The sequence below is a fragment of the Pararge aegeria genome, chromosome 19, assembly GCF_905163445.1.
Source record: "Pararge aegeria chromosome 19, ilParAegt1.1, whole genome shotgun sequence".
Lineage (NCBI taxonomy): Eukaryota > Metazoa > Arthropoda > Insecta > Lepidoptera > Nymphalidae > Pararge > Pararge aegeria.
Genome location: NC_053198.1, coordinates 12,495,458 through 12,516,517, shown reverse-complemented (window position 1 = coordinate 12,516,517; position 21,060 = coordinate 12,495,458). Strand labels below are relative to the sequence as shown.

The following is a 21,060-nucleotide window of genomic DNA, read 5'->3' as shown; positions in this document are numbered from 1 at the left end:
TATAGCCATTATATATTCATTATAGCTGCCGTGTCTGAAATCCTTAATTGACTAATCCACAGATTCATGAAGTAATCTTGAATCTATGATTTATTTGGCGCCATATTGTTTTTTTGCTCCGTGATATGTGAATGTATGAGTGGCTGTAAGTCCGATAAATAAATAACGATAACTTTTGATAGGCAACTGAAGGGAAATAATTATTTCCACGTTCCAAATTTCTCTAAATTCCCATACCTCTGAGGAGCTTGTGATTTGTGTGTACTTGTGACAGCCACATTGCCTAATTTTTTAGCATTGCGTGCAAATATTGTTCTCTTGACACGGTTTATTCTGTTTAGAAAGTTGAGCTGTACTAATAAATACAACACGAAGGTAGAAAGATGACTGCGTCGGAAGTATCATATAATAATCGAAAAATAATATCAGAAGATTTGTCGAACGTTGAATTCGACACTAGCGAGGATGTTGAAGTTATCCCAACTTTTGATTCCATGGGCCTCCGCGATGAGTTGTTGCGAGGAATTTATACTTACGGTAAAGCCACGTATTTACTAATAAACAAATATTTCGGTGTACAAATTGTTTCAGATACATAGCGTAGCTGAAGGAAATAATGTAAATGAAAGGACTCACCGTCCAGATTCATCAGTGATAGCAAATAGTATTATTATAATACAACTAGCTTCGCCCTGCATTTTGGTGTTTTTTCATAGTTATCCTGAGCCTATAATAATGTGTTCATGTTCAATCACACTGATCATGATTGTTAGGCAAAGAGTAACCTAAAATAGCTGACAGCTCAGTAAACAATTTTTGCAAGTGTACTAATGTGATATTTTTAATTTTACGGGAATGGGTTCTTTAACAGGATAAAAGTATTCTTTGTTCTTAGTTCTACAAACATAAGTAAAAAAAAAAATTACTGGACAAAAATTTGCATTTATAAGATAAGTAAAGAAATAATCACTATGATAGTTGATACTTGTAAACTGGGTATACAAAACGTAAGGTGTTATAGTTTGATTAAAATTTTATGGTTACAAATTTTGTTTTAGGTTTTGAAAAACCATCAGCTATCCAGCAAAGGAGTATCCAACCAATAGTTAAAGGTCGGGATGTGATAGCTCAAGCACAATCGGGTACTGGTAAAACAGCCACCTTTTCAATATCAATTTTGCAATCGCTTGACACAACTCTTCGTGAAACTCAAGTATTAATACTTTCACCAACCCGAGAATTGGCTACACAGATTCAGAAAGTCATTCTTGCATTAGGGGACTTTATGAATGTACAGTGTCATGCCTGTATTGGTGGCACAAACCTTGGAGAGGACATAAGGAAATTGGACTATGGTCAGCATGTTGTGTCAGGGACCCCTGGCCGTGTTTTTGGTGAGTTATTTTATGCACTTCATATTGTTATAGCTTCTGATGCAAATTTACGTCATTCAGTGATTTTAGTTTATTTGCAATATGCAATTGTGGTCTTTAAGTTTCTATTTATGTAATATAAATTTGTAATATACTGGCTGGTATTTTGATTTATAATTAGTTTTTCATCATTGATTTCAATTTCAGAGTTAACTGATTGAGGTAATGCAATGAGAATGAAAATTTTCAAATTACTAATTTTGTTTATAATTTATTTTTTAGACATGATAAGGAGGCGTGTGCTTCGTACCCGATCTATAAAAATGTTGGTTCTTGATGAGGCAGATGAGATGTTGAACAAGGGTTTCAAAGAGCAGATCTATGATGTCTACAGATACTTGCCACCAGCTACCCAAGTGGTTCTTATTTCTGCTACATTGCCCCATGAGATACTTGAAATGACATCAAAGTTTATGACTGATCCAATCAGGATTCTGGTAAAACGGTAAATATTTGTTTTTATGCCATTATCCCATGTCCCATATGGTCCAGCTATCTTATTGAGTGCAAAGTTTTTGTGTGAAGCAAAAACAAAAAAAAAATGGTTGTCTGTAAAGTTGGCTTACTGACGATAGTTGAATGTGACAACGTCGTAAGAAAATACTGATGGAATGGTTGCATTTTTCAAAAGAAAATTTTGATTTTATTTGTTTGATAGATATTATCGTTGCTATAAACAATTGACACCACATTCGACGCTTCGCTCATTCAAGTAGGAGAGAGACAGATTGAGTGCAGAGTGAACGCGGAGGCCGACTGTGCCTCTTTGTCGCTCGTTCCGCGCTCTCGCTTGCACTTCAAGCCTTGAATGGAACGCCTCAGAGCGAGGTAACGCCGCATACGTCATGATTTTTCGTGCGTGCAGCCGGCTCCATCGAATTATAAGACGTTGTCACGTCGAAAAAAACTGATTGATTTTATTCCCATTTCTAAAGAAAAGTTGATCAAATCAATTTTATTTACTTACATTTATCAAGTTGAGTGATCAGAAATTATTTTAGCAATATATATTTACAGCTGTACCCGTAAATGTAACATTTTTGTATAAAATAAATTACTATAATGTGATAAAATTTAAATTAGCCATTTATTTTCAGTGATGAGTTGACACTGGAAGGCATCAAGCAGTTCTTTGTTGCTGTGGAGCGTGAAGAATGGAAATTTGACACTCTCTGCGACTTGTACGACACTCTGACAATCACCCAAGCAGTGATCTTCTGCAACACTAAGAGAAAGGTAGACTGGCTAACTCAGAAGATGCAGGAGGCCAACTTCACAGTTAGCTCCATGCATGGAGATATGCCCCAGAAGGAAAGAGACAACATCATGAAAGAGTTCAGATCAGGACAAAGGTACTTATAACTAAACTCTTATCATTTTCTTATCATACAAGTAAAAGATGGCTGCAGATGTTAATCACCTTAAATAATATGTTTATTTTCTTTACAGTCGAGTGCTGATCACAACAGATGTATGGGCCAGAGGAATTGACGTACAGCAAGTGTCCCTTGTAATCAACTATGACTTGCCCAACAATCGTGAATTGTATATTCACAGAATTGGTCGCTCAGGTCGTTTTGGACGTAAGGGTGTTGCCATAAACTTTGTCAAATCTGATGACATCAGGATTCTCAGGGACATTGAACAGTACTACTCAACTCAAATTGACGAAATGCCTATGAATGTTGCAGATTTAATTTAGTTCTTAGTTCTTTATCTCTATAATATGCAATAAGCAAAAGGATTAGATTGGAATATCTTATAAAAAGCCGTGGAGGTCACTTCACTGTTTAAAATTATATTCATATTGCTTAAGAAATAAGATACAATACTTATCTTATGCTGACTAGCTATTTAATTGTTTCCTAAATAAATTTAACCATAAATCTGACTCTTTATTACCTACCTTAAACTAATTCATATCTCAAGATTTTTAACAAAATACACATGAAATTTACAAATTTTATTTACAAGAAGCACAGCAATTTTATAGCAAACATTATTGAAAATAAATACTACAGGAATATACAACTATCACAATACATGAAAGCTACTAAAAATTTTAATTTTCAAAGCTAAGCTCCTGGAATGTTAACATCCTATAGTAATATATTAATGTAGTGGTGCAAAATATCACATCAATATCATAAAATTTCACCATGGTAAGTAAAATTTATATGAGTAATGTATTTGTATGTAGGTATATGATTTAATTAGGGAAAACATTTCGCTCTTTGTAGTATTACATAATCCTACAAAGGGACTCACAGTTTTAAAAGTTATGTTAGAATCTCTTAACCTTTAGCAATGAAATGTCACAAGTCTGCTGTTTTTCTAAAATTGCAAATGACTACAAAAACGCTATAATTGTATGATTGCAGGTTTTTTTTAATTTTTTTATTCTGCTACGATTTTAGCTCTTGCATGCAATCTCACATGCACGGCTAGTATGGGCAGGAGACAATTATATCCCCGGGAAAAGACAAGAATTTAAATTCTCAAGTCTTATCAAGTCTCAGAGCACTGGCGTACAAGTCAAAATAATATTGAAATAATATATGTGTTATAATAAACAGGGGTAAACTTCTCCTATTCTGTTTCCATGCTTTAGCAGGACACAGGATATCCCTTGTCAGGGAATTAATTATTTTTCTGCTACCTGTGTTAGCCCTGCTGCTGTTGGAAAGTGATCATGCAGTCCAAGAAGGAAGCGGGCTAACCTGTTAGGGAGTATGTATTTATGACTACATACTCCCTAACAAGTTAGCCCATGATCTACATGTCACAACGGAATACTAAATAACTTAATGGGACATCTTTGTCTGTAGGGTGGTAACTAGCCACAGCCAAAGCTTACCACCATATCAGAACAAAGAAAATTCAGAAATTATAATTTCCCAAATTGCCCCTGCCGGGAATCAAACCCAGGATCTCCTACTTAAATTCACAAAAGCTTTGTTTAATAATAAATAATTACTATCTACAAAATCACATTCTCATGTCATAATAATTTGAATACAATATTCTATAAATTCCATGCCTTGGCTTATCATCATATTATCTTCACAATTAAGGCACAAGTAAAAAAAGAATTACAATTATAAAAAAAACTACCTATGAACAAGCAGCATATGTTAGGTACTTAGGATACAATTGTATTACCACAATAAGAAGAAATTGGTTACAATAGTTTCATTAAACTTATAAATTTTTACTTAGAACTCAAGTTTAATACACAATTATAATGATACAATTTTTAAATCTACAAATCAGTAGTTTCAGAGGCAGCAAAAGCATCCCAACGCCTGTAAACAAAAATTCCTATTGCACCTACTAACAGTGCCACAAGAATTTCTGTTAACTGGTCCAAGAAACTAGTGGTGGAATCAGATGACTCCAAGACCTGTGGTGTGAACTGTGTGTTTTGGGGTTCAGAGGCAGATTCTGCTGGTGGTTTAGATGCTTGCTCCTCCTCACCTTTAAATGCTATTTGATTGACAACAGTCTGCTCCTCATCAGTTGGTGGTTTAGCTGCAGTTGAAGACAGAAGAACTTCAATATTGCCACACTGTGGGCATACCCAATTAGCAGATTTTATCGCAAGTGATTTCCTTTCCACTGGTGTGTAATCTAGTGATCCAATAGTTCCTTCAGCAGGAGTTGGCATAAATGCAATCAGTGCCAACAGAGCAGTTCTTATCGACCAGGAGGGCTGCCAGGTCTCCGGGTGGTGACCAGAAATAGATAAACAAATTTTCTTATTAATTTCAAACCTGCCGTTTGGAGTCAATAGTATAATATGAGGAGGATGCATTGGATACTCTTTCGGCAACAATATCCTGCCGTGGTATATACCATCCTCGAATTCGGTTCCCCTTGGGCCACGTATGGTGAAGTGCCACTCAAATAAATTGTCTTCAAGGGGTCTTGCACAATATTCATCAGTGGCTTCTGCTAATTCCAACGCCTCTCTCATAAGGCGTTTTACACCAGGACATTTTGTGTTATACTTTTCTGCCATATTGAAAATGGTTTTCTCGATAAATTCGTGGATTCACAATAATTTGCTACTTAATTTCTTGAAATAGGCAAGAACAATCTGATAAGATTTTCAATGTTATGGCAAATTAATGACGAGTTCACAAAAACACCAATCATAAATTCACAATTCAGCCCTAAATAAGCAAAGACTATTAAAATTTTGAAGAATGAACACAGAATGAATGATAAAGTGAAGGTGGAAATAAATTATTATCGGGCATGACGTTCTTCGTATGTTGGTTGTGGAATAATTGGCTAATGTTTAGTTTCCTTTTCCTACTTTACCAAGCCTAAACAAACTTCAATATTTGATACGAAGATTGATACGTCGTTCCCACAGGCCATAACACGTTACATTGCAAACTAAATTTCATTTGACCATATGAATTAATCATTAAATAAAAAAACCAAAGTTTTTGGAAAAGTTTTGGTTTTTTTTCTCGGAGCTCTTGCTGTTTGTGAATTTACATAAATTTACCCTTTCATGGAACGTCTAAATATTTTTCAGACGTTTTAAGCAATGCCGGAAGTTGGAAACAAATAAAATCATCATTCGGTCATTTAGCTCAAAAACACTAGAAGCAGTCATAAAAAAAGTTACAGCTTGGCTTGTCTAAATGTCAACTTGTCATGATAGTTGTCAACGCTCTAACCTCATATTTTCGTATTTTGTTATTGTTATCTTTAAAGTAAATGAATAGTTCTAAGTTTTCGGTTCTATTTTAATATAGCTAATAAGATAAATAGTGTTCGTTGTACCAACCAACATACAGTATGGACGGGCCACCCGGCACTAGTTCTGCCAACAGTGGGCCGCTGGGTCCACCGCCGGGAATGCCAAGCTTTCCTCCAATACCACCGCCACCTATGGGGACCGGAGGGATGCCTCCACCACCTGTGGGACCACCTGGAGCTATGCCCCCAGTTACTTCGCCTGCTCCACCTCCAAATATGCCCCCGCCAAATATGGGTCCACCGCCTGGTATGATGGGCATGGGACCACCGGGTATGGGTCCCCCACCTCCGCCTGGGATGGGTCCTCCTCCGGGTATGGGGATGGGGCCAATGGGACCACCAGGCATGCCGCCACGAATGCCGCCTAGTATGATGCGTGGAGGGCCAAACATGAAGGGTAATTTTAATCCAGCAATGGACTTAGGCCCGCCTGGAATGGGACCGCCACCTAACATGGGTCCACCAGGCATGGGTCCACCAGGCATGGGTCCACCAGGCATGGGACCTGGGATGGGTCCATGGGAAGGACAAGGGCCACCTCCTGGGCCGCCAGGATGGGTACGGCAGGGTAGAGGAGACGGCCCTCCAGGTTGGGATGACCAGGGCGATGAGCAAGATGATGATGATAGAGAAAATGATGACTCTGATGCACCCCAAGGATTATTGCCATCCTTGTTAACTATGAAGATTGATACACCAGAAGAGTTTAGGAACAAAGTACAGGCTATCCCTGCTCCAATTGGTGTTGTGCTGCCAAAAGCTCTAGAAGAAGCGCTAGCATATAAGGATCAAAGACAGGCTGCACTGGGAAATGAAAATGAAAAAGGTAAATTTGATACTACTTTTCAATATTGCATAGTAATTATCCTACAACTGGCTGGCTACTAAGGATGCTCTTCCATAAGAGGCAACTAGGCAGCTAAGCAGTGAGTGAGGTCAAAGCCAGGCTATGAAACTGCCACTGTTACACCACTGTGTAGCAATTTCAAGCGAATCCCTAGCTTACATACTCAACTACCGATTGTAGCTTTCTTTGTTTATTTATTTATTCATAATCAACAGCGTTACAATCAAAGGCCACAAAGATTACATAAACATAGCATTTTGAAATAGCACAGTCTCGAATTTAACATAAAAATTGAATAAATAAATATTTAAAAGAGTTGTTGGCATTCATCTCTGTATACAACCAAGTGCAGTGTTTAGCTATGCTACACTATTAACATTCCTAGTGGTAAAATCCTAAAACATACATACATCCTTAGCTACACTCTGTCAAACAGCTTAGCATATCTCATCATCATCATCATCATATGTACACTTTACCTAAGACGTAAAATCAAATTAACAAACCTTTATACCCATAATCTGTATATCTACTATCTTCTACCGCAATTCCAGTGAGGGGTCACTAGTCCAGCCCCTTGGGTTGAGCCAGCGGTTCTCCAAGCTATGTGCTCTGCCCATTGTCACCTAGCTTTGTGACTCATTTAGTTATGTTTTTAGCAACTTCAGAGATTAGCAACTACATTTCAGATTTGATTATGTAGAGATACTCAAAGCACAGCTCTGAGCTATATCTAAGGCAGTATAATTGCCGGCCAGCACACAGTCAGTATAATTGTCAAGTAGCTTTTGCCCGTGGCTTCACTCACATTGTGTTAAATTTTTGATTTGGTAAATTTTAACTACAAAGGTTTAAAAAAATTCTTGCAGAAAAATATGAAAGAAGAAGAGAATATGATGATGACTTTTATAATATGATTTCATCCCCCTACCCTATTTGATGCCTTTCGAGTTGGACTTTTTTAAATTAAATTTTGTGAAACATAGTTATTTATTTTTATTCAAAAGCTTAGGCTTTTGATTTCATTGATGTAACATGAAAAATAAATTGGTAAATCAGGGGTTGGAATTTTCAAAAATCCAATCTTAGCGCATGCCTACCTTGTAATAACTATCTGTGTGCAAAATTTAAACCCAATCCATCAAGTATTTAGAACTGTGAGTTAATAGATCACTCAGTCAATCACTCAGTCACCTTTGCCTTTTATATATATGGATAAAAATATTTTACATATTTCATTTCATTACAATATTACTGTCCATAATTATGAGGTGTGTGCGGTTTGGCGTGTTTTTATTTCGTACGAACTTGGATTTTGTTTATAGCCTATTAAACATATATATCATAAATAGTTGATTTCATAAAGTCAATTAAATTATTTCAGTTTGGCCTATATATACGTACAGTACATATATATAAGTACTATCTGTCTGTTTATGGTCTGCCTGTTTATAGTGGTTCAGAAGGTAGATTCTAAAAAGAAGAAGCCAACAAAAGATGCAGCAGTTGCTCTTTTCATCCACAACATTCTACAATAATTATTCTGTCTTGCGGAGATACAAGTAAAGCAGTGCATGTTTATCAACCTTGCCATTAAAAATTTGTCAGTTGTATAAAAAATAACCTTATTGTAATAAATGTGTTTAACAGATTGTTTGAACTTATGAATTATATTGAGCTACCTTGTTATTTGTGCAGCAAACAAACAACCGCTAGCTCCACCCGCTCCTGTAATAAGCACTGAGTATGACGCAGAAGAGGAGGGCGACTCTGACGACGATAACATGCCTGAAGCACCAATGCCACCTGTTATTTCCAAACAAGAGGTAAAACTTTCAAGCTTCACTATAATAAATTACATCCACATATTCCATTGTAATATCTATTCATTTCTGAACAAAATAGAAGAGCTGTAGTAAAAATACAGTATTTTTAAATGATTACAGACTCTCGCCAACAAAGCAAATAAGAACAAACGCAAGAAAAAAAAGAAGAAGGTGGCTAAACAGAAGCGTAAAGAGGCCAAACAACAAGACACAGACAAAACTAAGAGTCAGAAATCCAAATCAAGTGATAAGGAGAATGAAAAAGAAGTTGAAATTGAGTAAGTTATGAAAATAAATTAAAATTATTATCTAATTCTACATTAAGCATAAGTTTTGCTATAAATTAATGTGCGTTTTTTTAACATAGTACTCAGTAATGCCAATCAAATTAGTAAATTTCAAAACGTAAACAACCTCATCATTAATATCTAGTCAAAAATTTGTTTTCAAAACAAGTGTTAAAGTAATTTTATAAAGTGGGTAAATAAATCAACTTTTGATAACTATAAGTTTATATTTGCGAGGTACTTATTAAATTGACTAGGATTTTTACAAATACGCTAATCTTTCATTCATTTTATCAATATTTTTTTTTTCCCTCATTTAATTCATATAAAATCGGAACCTACAGTATTTGAATCTTCGACTCTAGCAATCGCGGCACTTTCCCACTAAGCAAAACTCCCAAACTGCCTTTCAGACTGTCTTTTTATTTTAATAGAATGTTCTTTTCTTTTCTTTATTTTCATTCAAAAGCATCGGCACGATTGTTAATAATTATTTAACCGTACATGCTAGAAAAGCTGAAATAAGAGAGGGATACACAAGATGTGCTATGTTTTAGCTCAATCACAACTTTAGCCAGGAAATATGACTTAATTTTGACTGTTTATAGATATGTGCAAGAAAGTATCCATTTCCACGAGATGGAGCCAATGTACCGCCAGTTCCATCGTATTCTTGAATCGTTCAAGATTACAGAGAAGAAGGACGAATTGAAAGACGAGCTTGGCAAGGATGCTCCTAAACCAAGTCAGAAGCCACTCGAAAAGGTTACAGATCAGTTCGCGGCTGATGAAGAAGCAGTTGAGGTTAGTTACTTTGGAAATAATGAGATTGTTGCCTTTTTCATTGCAGTTTTACCTAGAGCAGTTATTGATACATAAAAGTCATCACGACGGCCGACTGGCGCAGTGGGCAGCGACCCTGCTTTCTGAGTCCAAGGCCGTGGGTTCGATTCCCACAACTGGAAAATGTTTGTGTGATGAGCATAAGTGTTTTTCAGTGTCTGGGTGTTTATATGTATTTTCTAAGTATTTATGTAGATATAATTCATAAAAATATTCATCAGTCGTCTTGGTACCCATAACAAAAGCTACGCTTACTTTGAGGCTAGGTGGCGATGTGTGTATTGTCGTAGTATATCATCATCACATCAACCCTTTACCGACCGACAGGGCACAGGTCTCCTCCCACAATGAGACTAAGGCCTCAGTCCACCAAGCTGGCCCAGTGCGAATTGGAGGACTTCACACGCCTTTGAAAACATTATGGAGAACTCTAAAGCATGCAGGTTTCCTCACGATGTTTACCTTCACTGTTGAAGCAAGTGATATTTTCATTGGGTAAAATGCACATAACTTAGGCGTGCTGACATTCAAACTCGGCCACCCGAAAGTGAAGCCCAAGTCCTAACCACTGGGCTATCACCGCTCCGCTATTAAAAGTTAAGTAATATATGTCTTACTTACTTGTAAAAATATCTCAAAAAATATAGTATATAATTGTAGAGCAGTTATTGAAACTAAACATAAAAGTTAGGTGATACAACGTGTAACGGAATTACGAAACACTGTTGAAGTGGGTATAAGTACATTTCATAAGAAATCACCCTGTAAAAATATTAAATCAAAATAAGCACTTTTATATTTCCATTACTTATGACAACCCTGTTAAAGATAAAAGACCGACACGTGCATAGTAGCTACGCAACGCGATGCGTACCTAATAAAGTGACAGGAGTCACTCGATTTTACTTTTGCATGGGATGTTAAGGCTGTATATAATTTCTTTGAGTAATAACTAAGGCATTGGTTTATTTAAAAACTATTAGCGTTTCGATTTCACAGATAAATCTCAGTGACAGTAAAAAATGTACCTCTAAAGCCTTTGAAGTATTTTTCATTTACACTTGTAATATGTTGTTTATATATCCCTTTGTTACTTGTAAAAATATCTTCAAAACTGTGTTTGTGAACACATTAATGGGTTTTAGTAATAGTGCACATTGCAATGTGTAACGCATTTTTATTAGAACACTTATTTTGGAGAAACTTTAATGAGCTTTCAGTCTTAAAATTAAGAACTTGCTTCCATATTTACGGGCTCTGTTTGTTGCAGAAACACGCAGCGGACGAGAAGGAGCGTCTATCGAAACGCAAGCTCAAAAAGCTGTCGCGACTGTCCGTGGCAGAACTGAAGCAGCTAGTTGCGCGCCCCGACGTGGTGGAGATGTACGACGTGACCGCGCGCGACCCCAAGCTCCTCGTCCAGCTGAAAGCGCACCGCAACACCGTGCAAGTGCCGCGGCACTGGTGCTACAAGCGGAAGGTAAGAATTGGAGCAGCTGGGCTTTTTATACTTCTCCTTCGCTGGACCCTTTTCTGTACGTTAGCTAGTTTTCCAGTTAATGAAGACGCTGTTCGGTCCCTTTCTGGCGCAATGTAAAGTTGACAAAACCCAGGCTGTAGTTGCGTCATTATTATATATATTAGAGTAACCCAAAAAAAAAAAAAAATCTTTTTTTCCAAACAGGCTCAAAAGTTTCTTTTGTTTGTACCAAAAAATTCTGTCAAAGTCAAAGTCAAAGTCAAAGTCAAATATATCTTTATTCAAATAGGCACATAGATGGCACTTTTGATGCGTTATTATATACAAAATGTGTACATAGCAGTGAGTAGTGATGGCGATAACTACAATCGTAAACTTAAAACTAAAGCTACGAGGGTTCCAATCGCGCCCTGGTCTGATAAGAAGCCCACAACAAACTTAGCCGGGTGTTCTTTTTGTTATCACCATCTCACATTGTCATTAGAAAATATTTAAGAAGCAACCTGGTTAGAGCAATTGTTTACACCCAAGCAAAGATGAGCCCCTAATATTAATATTAAGGTAGTCCTCATCGCATTTTTTTTATTCCCATAAGAATAACACAGGATTTCTTTTTGTTTTCTTCTTCTGGTTTTTGTACCGTTCAAACAACTGATTGACTTATAAATCACTGTTTCAATCTTTATAGAGAATTGAACGTTTGCGTTTGTTTGGATGACCCTAATATATTTATAGATACAGCCTGGGTTTAGTCTCCTTTACTGTGCAAAAAGGGTCCGAACAGCGCCCCAAAAGAAAATTATAGTCAAGTCATATAAATATGACGCAACTATAGCATTTATTTACACGTTGTATATACATATATGTACATACACGTGTAAATTAAAGCGAAAACCTAGTAGTTTTTGAGTAAAAAACCGCCATAGGTTGGAATGAAAGATATCACATACAGCCGTAAAATCACATGCAAAATTAAAATCATGTGTCTCCTGTCACTTTATTAGGTACGTATCGCGTTGAGTAGGTACTATGCGCGTGTCGGTCTTTTATCTACAATATGGTTGGCATAAGTAAATAATTAGGATGTTTTGAATTCGTTTGTGTGGAAAATTAAAAATGCCTCTTTTGGTTTAATATTTTTTCAGGGAGATTCCTTATGAAACATATTAATGCATCCTACAACATTATTTCGTATATCGGTTACACGTTGCATATAAATAAAACCTTTTTCTAATGAGTTAACCTGTAAATGCTTTTGGTCGAAGCGAATAATGCGGCTTAAGAATGAAATTCAAAAAATTCAAAATTCAAAATTCATTTATTTCAAGTAGGCCTAATACAAGCACTTTTGAAACGTCAAGTCTGTCCGTGTGTAGTGACTCTACCACCGGTTCGGAAGGCAGATTCTACCGAGAAGAAGCCGGCAAGAAACTCAGCAGTTGCTCTTTTCCAACATCAAAAATTTACATTTTATATTTAAACATTCATTTTTCTATCTTGTGAGAGATGAAAGCGGAGCCGGATGCTTCCAAGCAACTTTATCATTAAGAAACTCATCAATTGTATAATAACCTCGCTGTAATAAATGTGTTTTAACACATTCTTTAAACTTATGCATTGGTAGGTCCAAAATTACCTTAGGAATCATATTATAAAAGCGTATACTCAATCCCACAAATGACTTCTGCACCTTTTGCAGACGATATGCAGATGTCACTAATTTATGACCATTTCTTGTAAGTCGACTGTTTATATCCACTTTTTGTTTATAAAGACTAATATGTTGTCTTACAAATACTATATTGTTATAAATGTATTGTGAGGCTACCGTAAGTATACCAATTTCTTTAAATTTTTCACGGAGGGATTCACGTGATTTAAGTTTATATATTGACCGTACAGCTCTTTTCTGCAATATGAATATAGTTTCAATATCAGCAGCTTTTCCCCATAATAAGATCCCGTAAGACATCACACTATGAAAGTACGCGAAGTAAACAAGTCTTGCTGTTTCTACGTCAGTAATCTGTCTAATTTTCCTGACGGCGTAGGCAGCCGAGCTTAGTTTACCTGCTAGTGTATCTATATGGGTACCCCACTGAAGCTTACAATCCAAGGTCATGCCCAGAAAAACTGTGGAATCTTCCATTTTTAGTGATTCTCCATTTATTATTATATTTTTATTAACTTTAAACCAGTGCGACACATGCGACATAGCACGGCTTACATCGTCAGAGTTGTCTCTACCTCTTATGAAAAAAAAAAGACCTTAATTCAGTAATACATTAATCTCGGCATCGTCGGTATGAGAATCGCAGTTTAGTGGTAAAGCGCTCAGGCCGCAATTGAGGGTCACAGGTTCAAATCCTGTCGGTTTCGAAATTTATATGCACATTCATTCAATATTTCCTTCATAAAACAGCCCAAATATTGAAAATTGAGTATCCTCACTTGTAAGTATTGCGCAATCATTTAGCGGTTACGGACTCGAATTGCTATGTCTGTCTTTTCATATGAATACTTCATTGTTTGGACTCGATAACTTTTTTAATTGTTCATATTGAAGTTAACCTTATATTGAAGGATTTGTTTTTTATATTTTATGCAGTATTTGCAAGGCAAGCGTGGTATAGAGAAACCGCCGTTCGACCTTCCGGACTTCATCAAGAAGACTGGCATCATGGAGATGAGGGCTTCGCTACAAGACAAGGAAGAAACCAAAACGCTCAAAGCTAAGATGCGAGAACGATCACGGCCCAAACTCGGGAAGATTGATATCGACTACCAAAAATTGCACGATGCTTTCTTCAAGTGAGTCATGTTTTCGTACTTTATTTACATCATACATTTTTGTACAGTACTACTGCTGTGAAAACATTGCTAATACTGCACAACTATTACTGTATAAATATGTAATATCATCTCGATATCAACCCATTACCGGCCCACTACAAATTCAAATTCAAATTCAAAATTTCTTTATTCATGTAGGCCTATCACAGGCACTTATGAAGCGTTCATACATATCTTAATATATAAAAATCTCCTGTCACGATGTTTGTCCGCGATGGACGCCTAAACTACTTAACCGATTTTAAATTAAATTGGCACACCGTGAGCAGTCTGGTCCAACTTAAGAGATAGGATAGCTTAGATCTTTATAGTTGCAATTTTATTTTATTGCAAATTATTTGTCTATAATTAATTGACAGTCACGTGTTATAAATATATATATATATATATATATACTACTATACTCATTTAAGGCTTAGCGATACTGAATACTTTAAAAACAAAATCAAACGCAGACGAAGTCGCGGGCCACGGCTAGTATGTTTATATAATGGTAAGGGGATGGTGATAACTTCGTTCGCCAACTTAAACCTAAAGCTACGAGGGTTCCAAACACGCCCTGGTCTAACTAAGAAGAGCCCACAACAAACTTAGCCGGGTAAATTTTTTTTTGTTATCACCATGTCACAGTTTATTTATATTAAGCTATGAAGCTAGAGCAATTTACGCCCAAGCTTTTTTATCGTTTAAGTAATCAGGCTACGGGTCTCCCAAAATGAGAAGGGGTTAAGGCTGTAACCCACCACGCTGGTCCAGTGCGGATTGGTGGACATTTAATATAATAATCGCATGCTATTCAGGCTTCTGTTCATATGTTGATTAAAGGTAATGACAGATCAAGTCCTCTCGTCCCGCCGGCAATGTTCCAAATGGATGGCCCAATTCAAGAAATACCTAACTCCACTTGTACAGAGCAAAGTTTAAAATTTTCTAGCTAATAAATTATTTTGAAATTAGTCAAAAATGAAAAATATTATATATTCTGTGACATATTTTACTTCGTTTTTGATATGGTTTCCATTTTAATGTAAGCGAAATAAATTACAAAAAATATATAGCTTAATAAAAGGCATGTTATGTCAAGTAATTTAGATTTAGGGATATCTTGAATGGGTCCATTCAAAGATGCATCAACTAAATTATAAAAATCGAAGACGGAATAATATGATGTCTATTTTCTTTTGTAGTTACCGTGTGATTTCGCTTCTGTAATTACAATCCAAAAAAATTTCAAACAAGAAATATTGAAAAGCATTTTTTTGTATTAATATTGTAAATAGTTGTATGCATAAATAAAATTTAAAGTACCCCTGAAATGTAATCATAAAATGAGATTTCCGAATAACTCATACACCTTCTGATCTCATACGGTCTAGTTTAATCACTAGACCTGTCAGTTTTCTTCACTTTACTCAGGTTTACAGATGGCCATGACATAATGGGAGCAACATTCATAAAATAGGTAAGAAATGTGATAAAATATTTTAATTCGAAATTAGTAATTTTTAAGTAGGCCTACTTTATACCTACTCTTCATTTTTTCTTTCAGTAAACAGTCTTTTTGTTACTTTTTATTGCAAGGATCGTTTTAAAAATATAAAAAAATAATAAAAACAATATTCCAACATATTATCTGTTATTTTGAAAACGCTGGTGTGTATTAAGGGTACAAGTTTTCATGTAGATACCTATTAATATTTAGAAAACGAATTAATCAATAATATAAATGTAATTGCTCAGATGGCAGACAAAGCCCCGCATGACAATCCACGGCGATCTGTATTACGAGGGCAAGGAGTTTGAGACCCGGTTGCGTGAGAAGAAGCCGGGCGATCTATCCGAAGAGCTGCGAACTGCACTCGGTATGCCAGTTGGACCCGGATCACATAAGGTAAGTTTCATTTCTATACATTCGCGTCGAATTATTACGTTTTCTGCGAAAGAGCCAGTATGGATCTGTCGATACTTCGACATAGTTGCTGTCACTATATTCCTCGCCTAGTTCATGAAGTGATTGAAATTCAGGACGTTTTTAAACTAGCAAATTTGTAGCATCCAGTGGTAGAACTGTGCAAACCAAGAAAGAGTCGTACAGCTTTTCAATTCAAAAGTGACGTTGTCAGAATAGTATGTCGAACAGTTCGTAAAGTATCACCAACAATTCGTGAAATATCGTCAAATCCCATAATGTACCCGTCAAACTATTTCTAAGAAATTACACCACGAAAGTCTGTTTTGGGGGAGTTTTCAGTGATACTTAATAAAAAAAACCTTTAATCAAAATTGTATTTCCGCTGTATAAGGTTCCCCCACCATGGCTGATCGCGCAGCAACGCTACGGGCCGCCGCCGTCGTATCCCAACCTGAAGATTCCCGGTCTCAACGCACCCATTCCAGACGCCTGTGCCTTTGGCTACCACGCCGGCGGCTGGGGCAAGCCGCCCGTCGACGAGGCCGGGAAACCACTCTACGGCGACGTGTTCGGACACCAGAGCCAAGGGCAGGATGTAAGCACATGTTCACTATCATCATCATCATCATAATCATATAAACCAATTACCGGCTCACTACGGGGTACCGGTTTCCTCCCACAAAGAGGAGGGGTTAAAGTCGTAGTCCACCACGCTAGCCCAGTGCAGATTGTTGATTGACAGGTTCACTATACTGGCTTGTTTTATATAGCATTAGATTAATTCTACGGGCCTTCATTTGTAGCTAGCGCTACTCGTATAGCATTGCTAGCGGCAGCGAAGGCCGCATACACATAAAGTATAGGTACAGACAGAATTAAAAGCATATAGAACCCTAATTCAGCCATTATTGCATGCAGAGCATTGTGTCCAAAAACTGTATATAAACTCCACACGCTCAAAAAAAAACATCATTTACCTATACAATATAGGTAGGCAGACACAAAAAATACGCGGTGACAGCCATCACATCTTCCTTACATCTATAAAATACACACATCGCCACCTAGCGCCAAAGTAATACGCTTGCTTGTGTTATGGGTACTAAGAAAGCTGATTAATATTTTGTTATGAATATAAAACACATTAATACTTATAATATACCTACAGATAAACACCCAGACAATGAAAAACATTCATGTTCATCATACAAACATTGTCCAGTTGTGGGAATCGAACCTACGGCCTTGGACTCAAAAAGCAGGGTCGCTGCCTACTGCGCCAACCGGCTGCCAAATATAGCTATGTACGCTTTCGGTTGATAAGACCACCAAAATGTACCTTGATTCCAACTTCTCTATTTATATTTACTGTTATTTTTTCTGTGGTGTACAATAAAAAGGAATTCTTTAATTTCGGACAAACACACAGATAAAAGGTAACAGAACAAAATAATAAGCAAAACAATACTTACACCTTTACATCGATTACGATTAGTCGGAATTGCCAGTTTTTCTTTGGTTAATCGATTGTTGATGATGCTTTTAAGAAGGATATGTCCTAAAGGTCTCTCTCTCTCTAAATTACGTTTTATATTGCAGGATGCCGAAGACCAAGACATCGACAGGACAATGTGGGGCGAATTAGAATCTGAATCTGAAGAGGAATCCGAGGAAGGTATGTACTTTTTATAATAATATCAAAATGAAATTTGATTTGAATGCAGTTATTTTCGATAACGTGAACAATTAATAACTGAATACCCCACAGAAACCGAGCCATTCATCTCATCATAACCGGCCATAATATAGCTATGCAAAAACACAGTTGAGGCGTGAAAGAAGAACAAAAAAAAACATACTTTCGTTTTAATAATATAAGTATTAAAAAACCGCAATTATCACGGCAACTATGTTTATACCATATTTTATGTTTTGTAACTAAGTTTTTTTTTGTGCACAGAGGAATCCGACGAAGGCGAGGGTGAAAACCAAGGAGAGAACGATGTGGCAGCTGGAGTGGCGACACCTGGTGAGGGTCTCGTCACACCACTCGGCATCAGCTCAGTGCCGCCAGGCGTCGAGACGCCGGACACTATAGAACTGAGGAAGAAAAAGCTGGACTCCGATATCGAAGGGTAAGAAATATTAGTAATGAATTGAAAAATTGCTTTTTAATCTCTAAAAATATATCTGCATCATCATATCAACCCATTACTGGCCCACTCCAGGGTACGGGTCTCCTCCCATAACTAGAAGGGGTAGTCGACCACGCTGGCCACGCTGGCAGTGCTTGGTGGACTGTGGGATCCAGTTCGAATCCACGCACCTCGAACTTTTCTAAGTTATGCGCTTTTTTAAGTTAAAATGCCTGAGAGTACACCATAAAGTTCTCAATGGTGTCCACACACTTATGGAGTACTCTCAGGCATGCAGGTTTCCTCACGGTGTTTTCCTTCACCGTTGATATTTTAATTATCTAAAAATTCAACAAAACAGTAAGCACGAATGACAATGACATAATAATGAAAATTGACAATAGACACAGGTGTCTAGTCGACCAGAGTGAAGCCAAATCAGAACGATAACCAATCACAGCGCCCCATTGCTATGCGTTCGCACATCAAAGTTTATTTCGAATATTGTTTATGAAAAGAATAGCTGATCATACTGAACGCACTGAGAAATGTCGTACTTAGGCATTGCCCCTATACACAAGGAAGTATTGTTTGAGAATACGGGCGGTAGTGGCCTCGTACACCCGCGGGAAGATAAGGAGTGGTGAAAGTTGTACTATGATCTACCGCCACACGGCCACGGGTTTATTACAAATAACAACAGATTAAACTGCATCATTACCACCAAGTTAGATTACATTGCTAGTGCCAGGCGTTTATTCTGCAATCGTAACCTCAACCGCCTTAGAAGCGCTTGAAAGCAATTTTTTTTTTATTTCTCAGCGGCGACACCCCCGCGTTGTACCAAGTTCTGCCCGAGAGGCGCGTGGGGTTGACGTCCGGTATGATGGCTTCAACTCACGTCTACGATATCAACGCGGCTAACCCTGGTAAGTGTACGATCTTCTTCGGGAAAAAGCAACACATAGCGAAATTGATATTCCAAATTTCCAACCCCTCTCGAAGAACCTTCCCAGCAGAATATTAAATTCTTTGGCTGTGCTTACAAAAAAGATAATGGTCAATAAAAATAATACTTCAATTCTTCAATAAGACACACGCCATATAATTACGTCAGACAGAATGTCCCACATTTATAAAAAAATATAATACAGCGCAGTTCGAAAGTAACTAAGGTGTGGCCAACACAAACAACCCAGCCAAACAGGTCGAAGAAAAATCGTCGCATATAATGTGTTATAACTTTTAAAAAAATGTACCTCTAAAGTCTGCGAAGTATTATTTCGGTTTTCTTATTACACGTACTATATAAGATTGATGTTTTCTAAATTTTACTTGGCACCGACTTTAAAATGTTGTAGAAAATATTTATTTCTTGCTTTTTAGTTGTATAACAAAGTCGGTTCTTTTATTCAAACCTTTTTATTTTAAAAAAAAAAAGAACCGACGCTTTACGGTGGCCATCGCCTATCCATATCCATCAACCTGAGGCGTAGGTGTTAAGCCTCTTGTTTTCGTAAGTACACCGGCAACCACGCTCGACCGATTTTGATAAAATTTAAATGGGACCACCTAGAAAGTATGCCCTTTAAAACAAAAAAGAATTTTTCAAATCGGTTCAGGCGTCTTCGAGTAATCGGGTAACATATATTTAAAAAAAAAGATTTCGATGAATTGAGAACCTTCTCCTTTTTTAAGTGGGTTAAAAATAACACTATGTTCTAGGTAAGAGAGCTGTGAGCGCACCAGGGGTTAGTTCTGATGCCGCGTCAGGAGGCGTGGAAGTAGCGCTCGATCCATCAGAGTTAGAACTGGAGCCTGAGGCTGTAGCGGCGAGATACGAGAGACATTTGAGAGAGACCAGGCCCAAAGGAAGAGAGGACCTGTCAGACATGCTTGCTGACCACGTCGCTAGGCAAAAGGTAAACGAATAACAATTAGTTATTATTAGTTCTGAGAGTAAATCCCCATGCAAATCTTAGCACAACCCTGGACTCTTAACTCAGGACTTCGCAATCCGTAGTTGAACATGCTAATAATTAGACCAACGAGGCACTTAATGAATACTGTTAAGCAATATCACCAGCGCCAACCAACAACCTCAAAAATCTAACGAACACTCCAAAAAAGGGTTGATATCACACTAACAAGGGTTGCCAGTTTAAAAAAATCTTATTTCTGACACGTTTTTGGGATTACGAATAATATAATAAATTTTAATTTGAAATGAACTATCCCTTTGGTTTTTTTTTTACAGAACAAACGGAAACGACAGCAAAATACGGATTCGAAGCAAGCAAAGAAATACAAAGAATTCAAATTCTAATTGTATATATATTATATAAGTTTAATTGTATTATTTTAAGTATGCAAAATAGTAATGTGATTGTGAGTGAAGCTCACATGTACTTATTACCTGACGAAAATAAAACACTGAAATACTTACTGTGACTTTTATCTATCTTTACATAAAATAAAATTGGAGTGTTTGTTAGTAATATTGAAATAACCGTTTTTTACTACATGTATAATGTATATGAATATATATACGATACATACACCAAAATTTGTTCCAGCTAATCTCTGAAATGGCTGGATCGATTTCGATGGGACTTTTATTGACAGGACAGCTGATGCGATAAGGAGTAACTGAGGCTACGTTTATTTT

The 21,060-nt window shown here is 36.9% G+C and overlaps 3 protein-coding genes across 3 annotated transcripts; 2 read left to right on the top strand and 1 right to left on the bottom strand.

The window, feature by feature from the left end:
• Window positions 1-86: 86 nt before the first annotated feature.
• LOC120631963 (eukaryotic initiation factor 4A-III) lies at window positions 87-3,324 on the top strand. Its single transcript, XM_039901676.1, has 6 exons — window positions 87-145; window positions 342-537; window positions 1,059-1,394; window positions 1,656-1,878; window positions 2,531-2,785; window positions 2,883-3,324. Exons 2-6 carry the CDS (start codon window positions 384-386, stop codon window positions 3,133-3,135), a joined length of 1,221 nt encoding a protein of 406 aa, XP_039757610.1. The 5' UTR covers window positions 87-145; window positions 342-383; the 3' UTR covers window positions 3,136-3,324.
• A 1,041-nt stretch (window positions 3,325-4,365) lies between these two features.
• LOC120631964 (ubiquitin-conjugating enzyme E2 J1-like) lies at window positions 4,366-5,639 on the bottom strand. The gene has a single exon (XM_039901677.1). It carries the CDS (start codon window positions 5,452-5,454, stop codon window positions 4,696-4,698), a length of 759 nt encoding a protein of 252 aa, XP_039757611.1. The 5' UTR covers window positions 5,455-5,639; the 3' UTR covers window positions 4,366-4,695.
• A 460-nt stretch (window positions 5,640-6,099) lies between these two features.
• Window positions 6,100-20,837, top strand: LOC120632348 (splicing factor 3B subunit 2-like). Its single transcript, XM_039902202.1, has 13 exons — window positions 6,100-7,035; window positions 8,755-8,882; window positions 9,003-9,160; window positions 9,778-9,973; window positions 11,283-11,492; window positions 14,101-14,303; window positions 16,086-16,236; window positions 16,649-16,852; window positions 17,857-17,932; window positions 18,218-18,392; window positions 19,215-19,321; window positions 20,118-20,314; window positions 20,650-20,837. Exons 1-13 carry the CDS (start codon window positions 6,249-6,251, stop codon window positions 20,716-20,718), a joined length of 2,661 nt encoding a protein of 886 aa, XP_039758136.1. The 5' UTR covers window positions 6,100-6,248; the 3' UTR covers window positions 20,719-20,837.
• Window positions 20,838-21,060: the final 223 nt, after the last annotated feature.

Excerpts from the sequence above, each read along its gene's own strand:
- LOC120631963 (XM_039901676.1), top strand. The coding sequence starts at position 384 with ATGACTGCGTCGGAAGTATCATATAATAATCGAAAAATAATATCAGAA. Across the intron at positions 1,395-1,655 it reads GACCCCTGGCCGTGTTTTTG|ACATGATAAGGAGGCGTGTG; the intron begins GTGAGTTATTTT and ends TTTATTTTTTAG. Across the intron at positions 1,879-2,530 it reads ATCAGGATTCTGGTAAAACG|TGATGAGTTGACACTGGAAG; the intron begins GTAAATATTTGT and ends ATTTATTTTCAG.
- LOC120631964 (XM_039901677.1), bottom strand. The coding sequence starts at position 5,454 with ATGGCAGAAAAGTATAACACAAAATGTCCTGGTGTAAAACGCCTTATG.
- LOC120632348 (XM_039902202.1), top strand. The coding sequence starts at position 6,249 with ATGGACGGGCCACCCGGCACTAGTTCTGCCAACAGTGGGCCGCTGGGT. Across the intron at positions 7,036-8,754 it reads GGGAAATGAAAATGAAAAAG|CAAACAAACAACCGCTAGCT; the intron begins GTAAATTTGATA and ends TTATTTGTGCAG. Across the intron at positions 8,883-9,002 it reads CTGTTATTTCCAAACAAGAG|ACTCTCGCCAACAAAGCAAA; the intron begins GTAAAACTTTCA and ends AAATGATTACAG.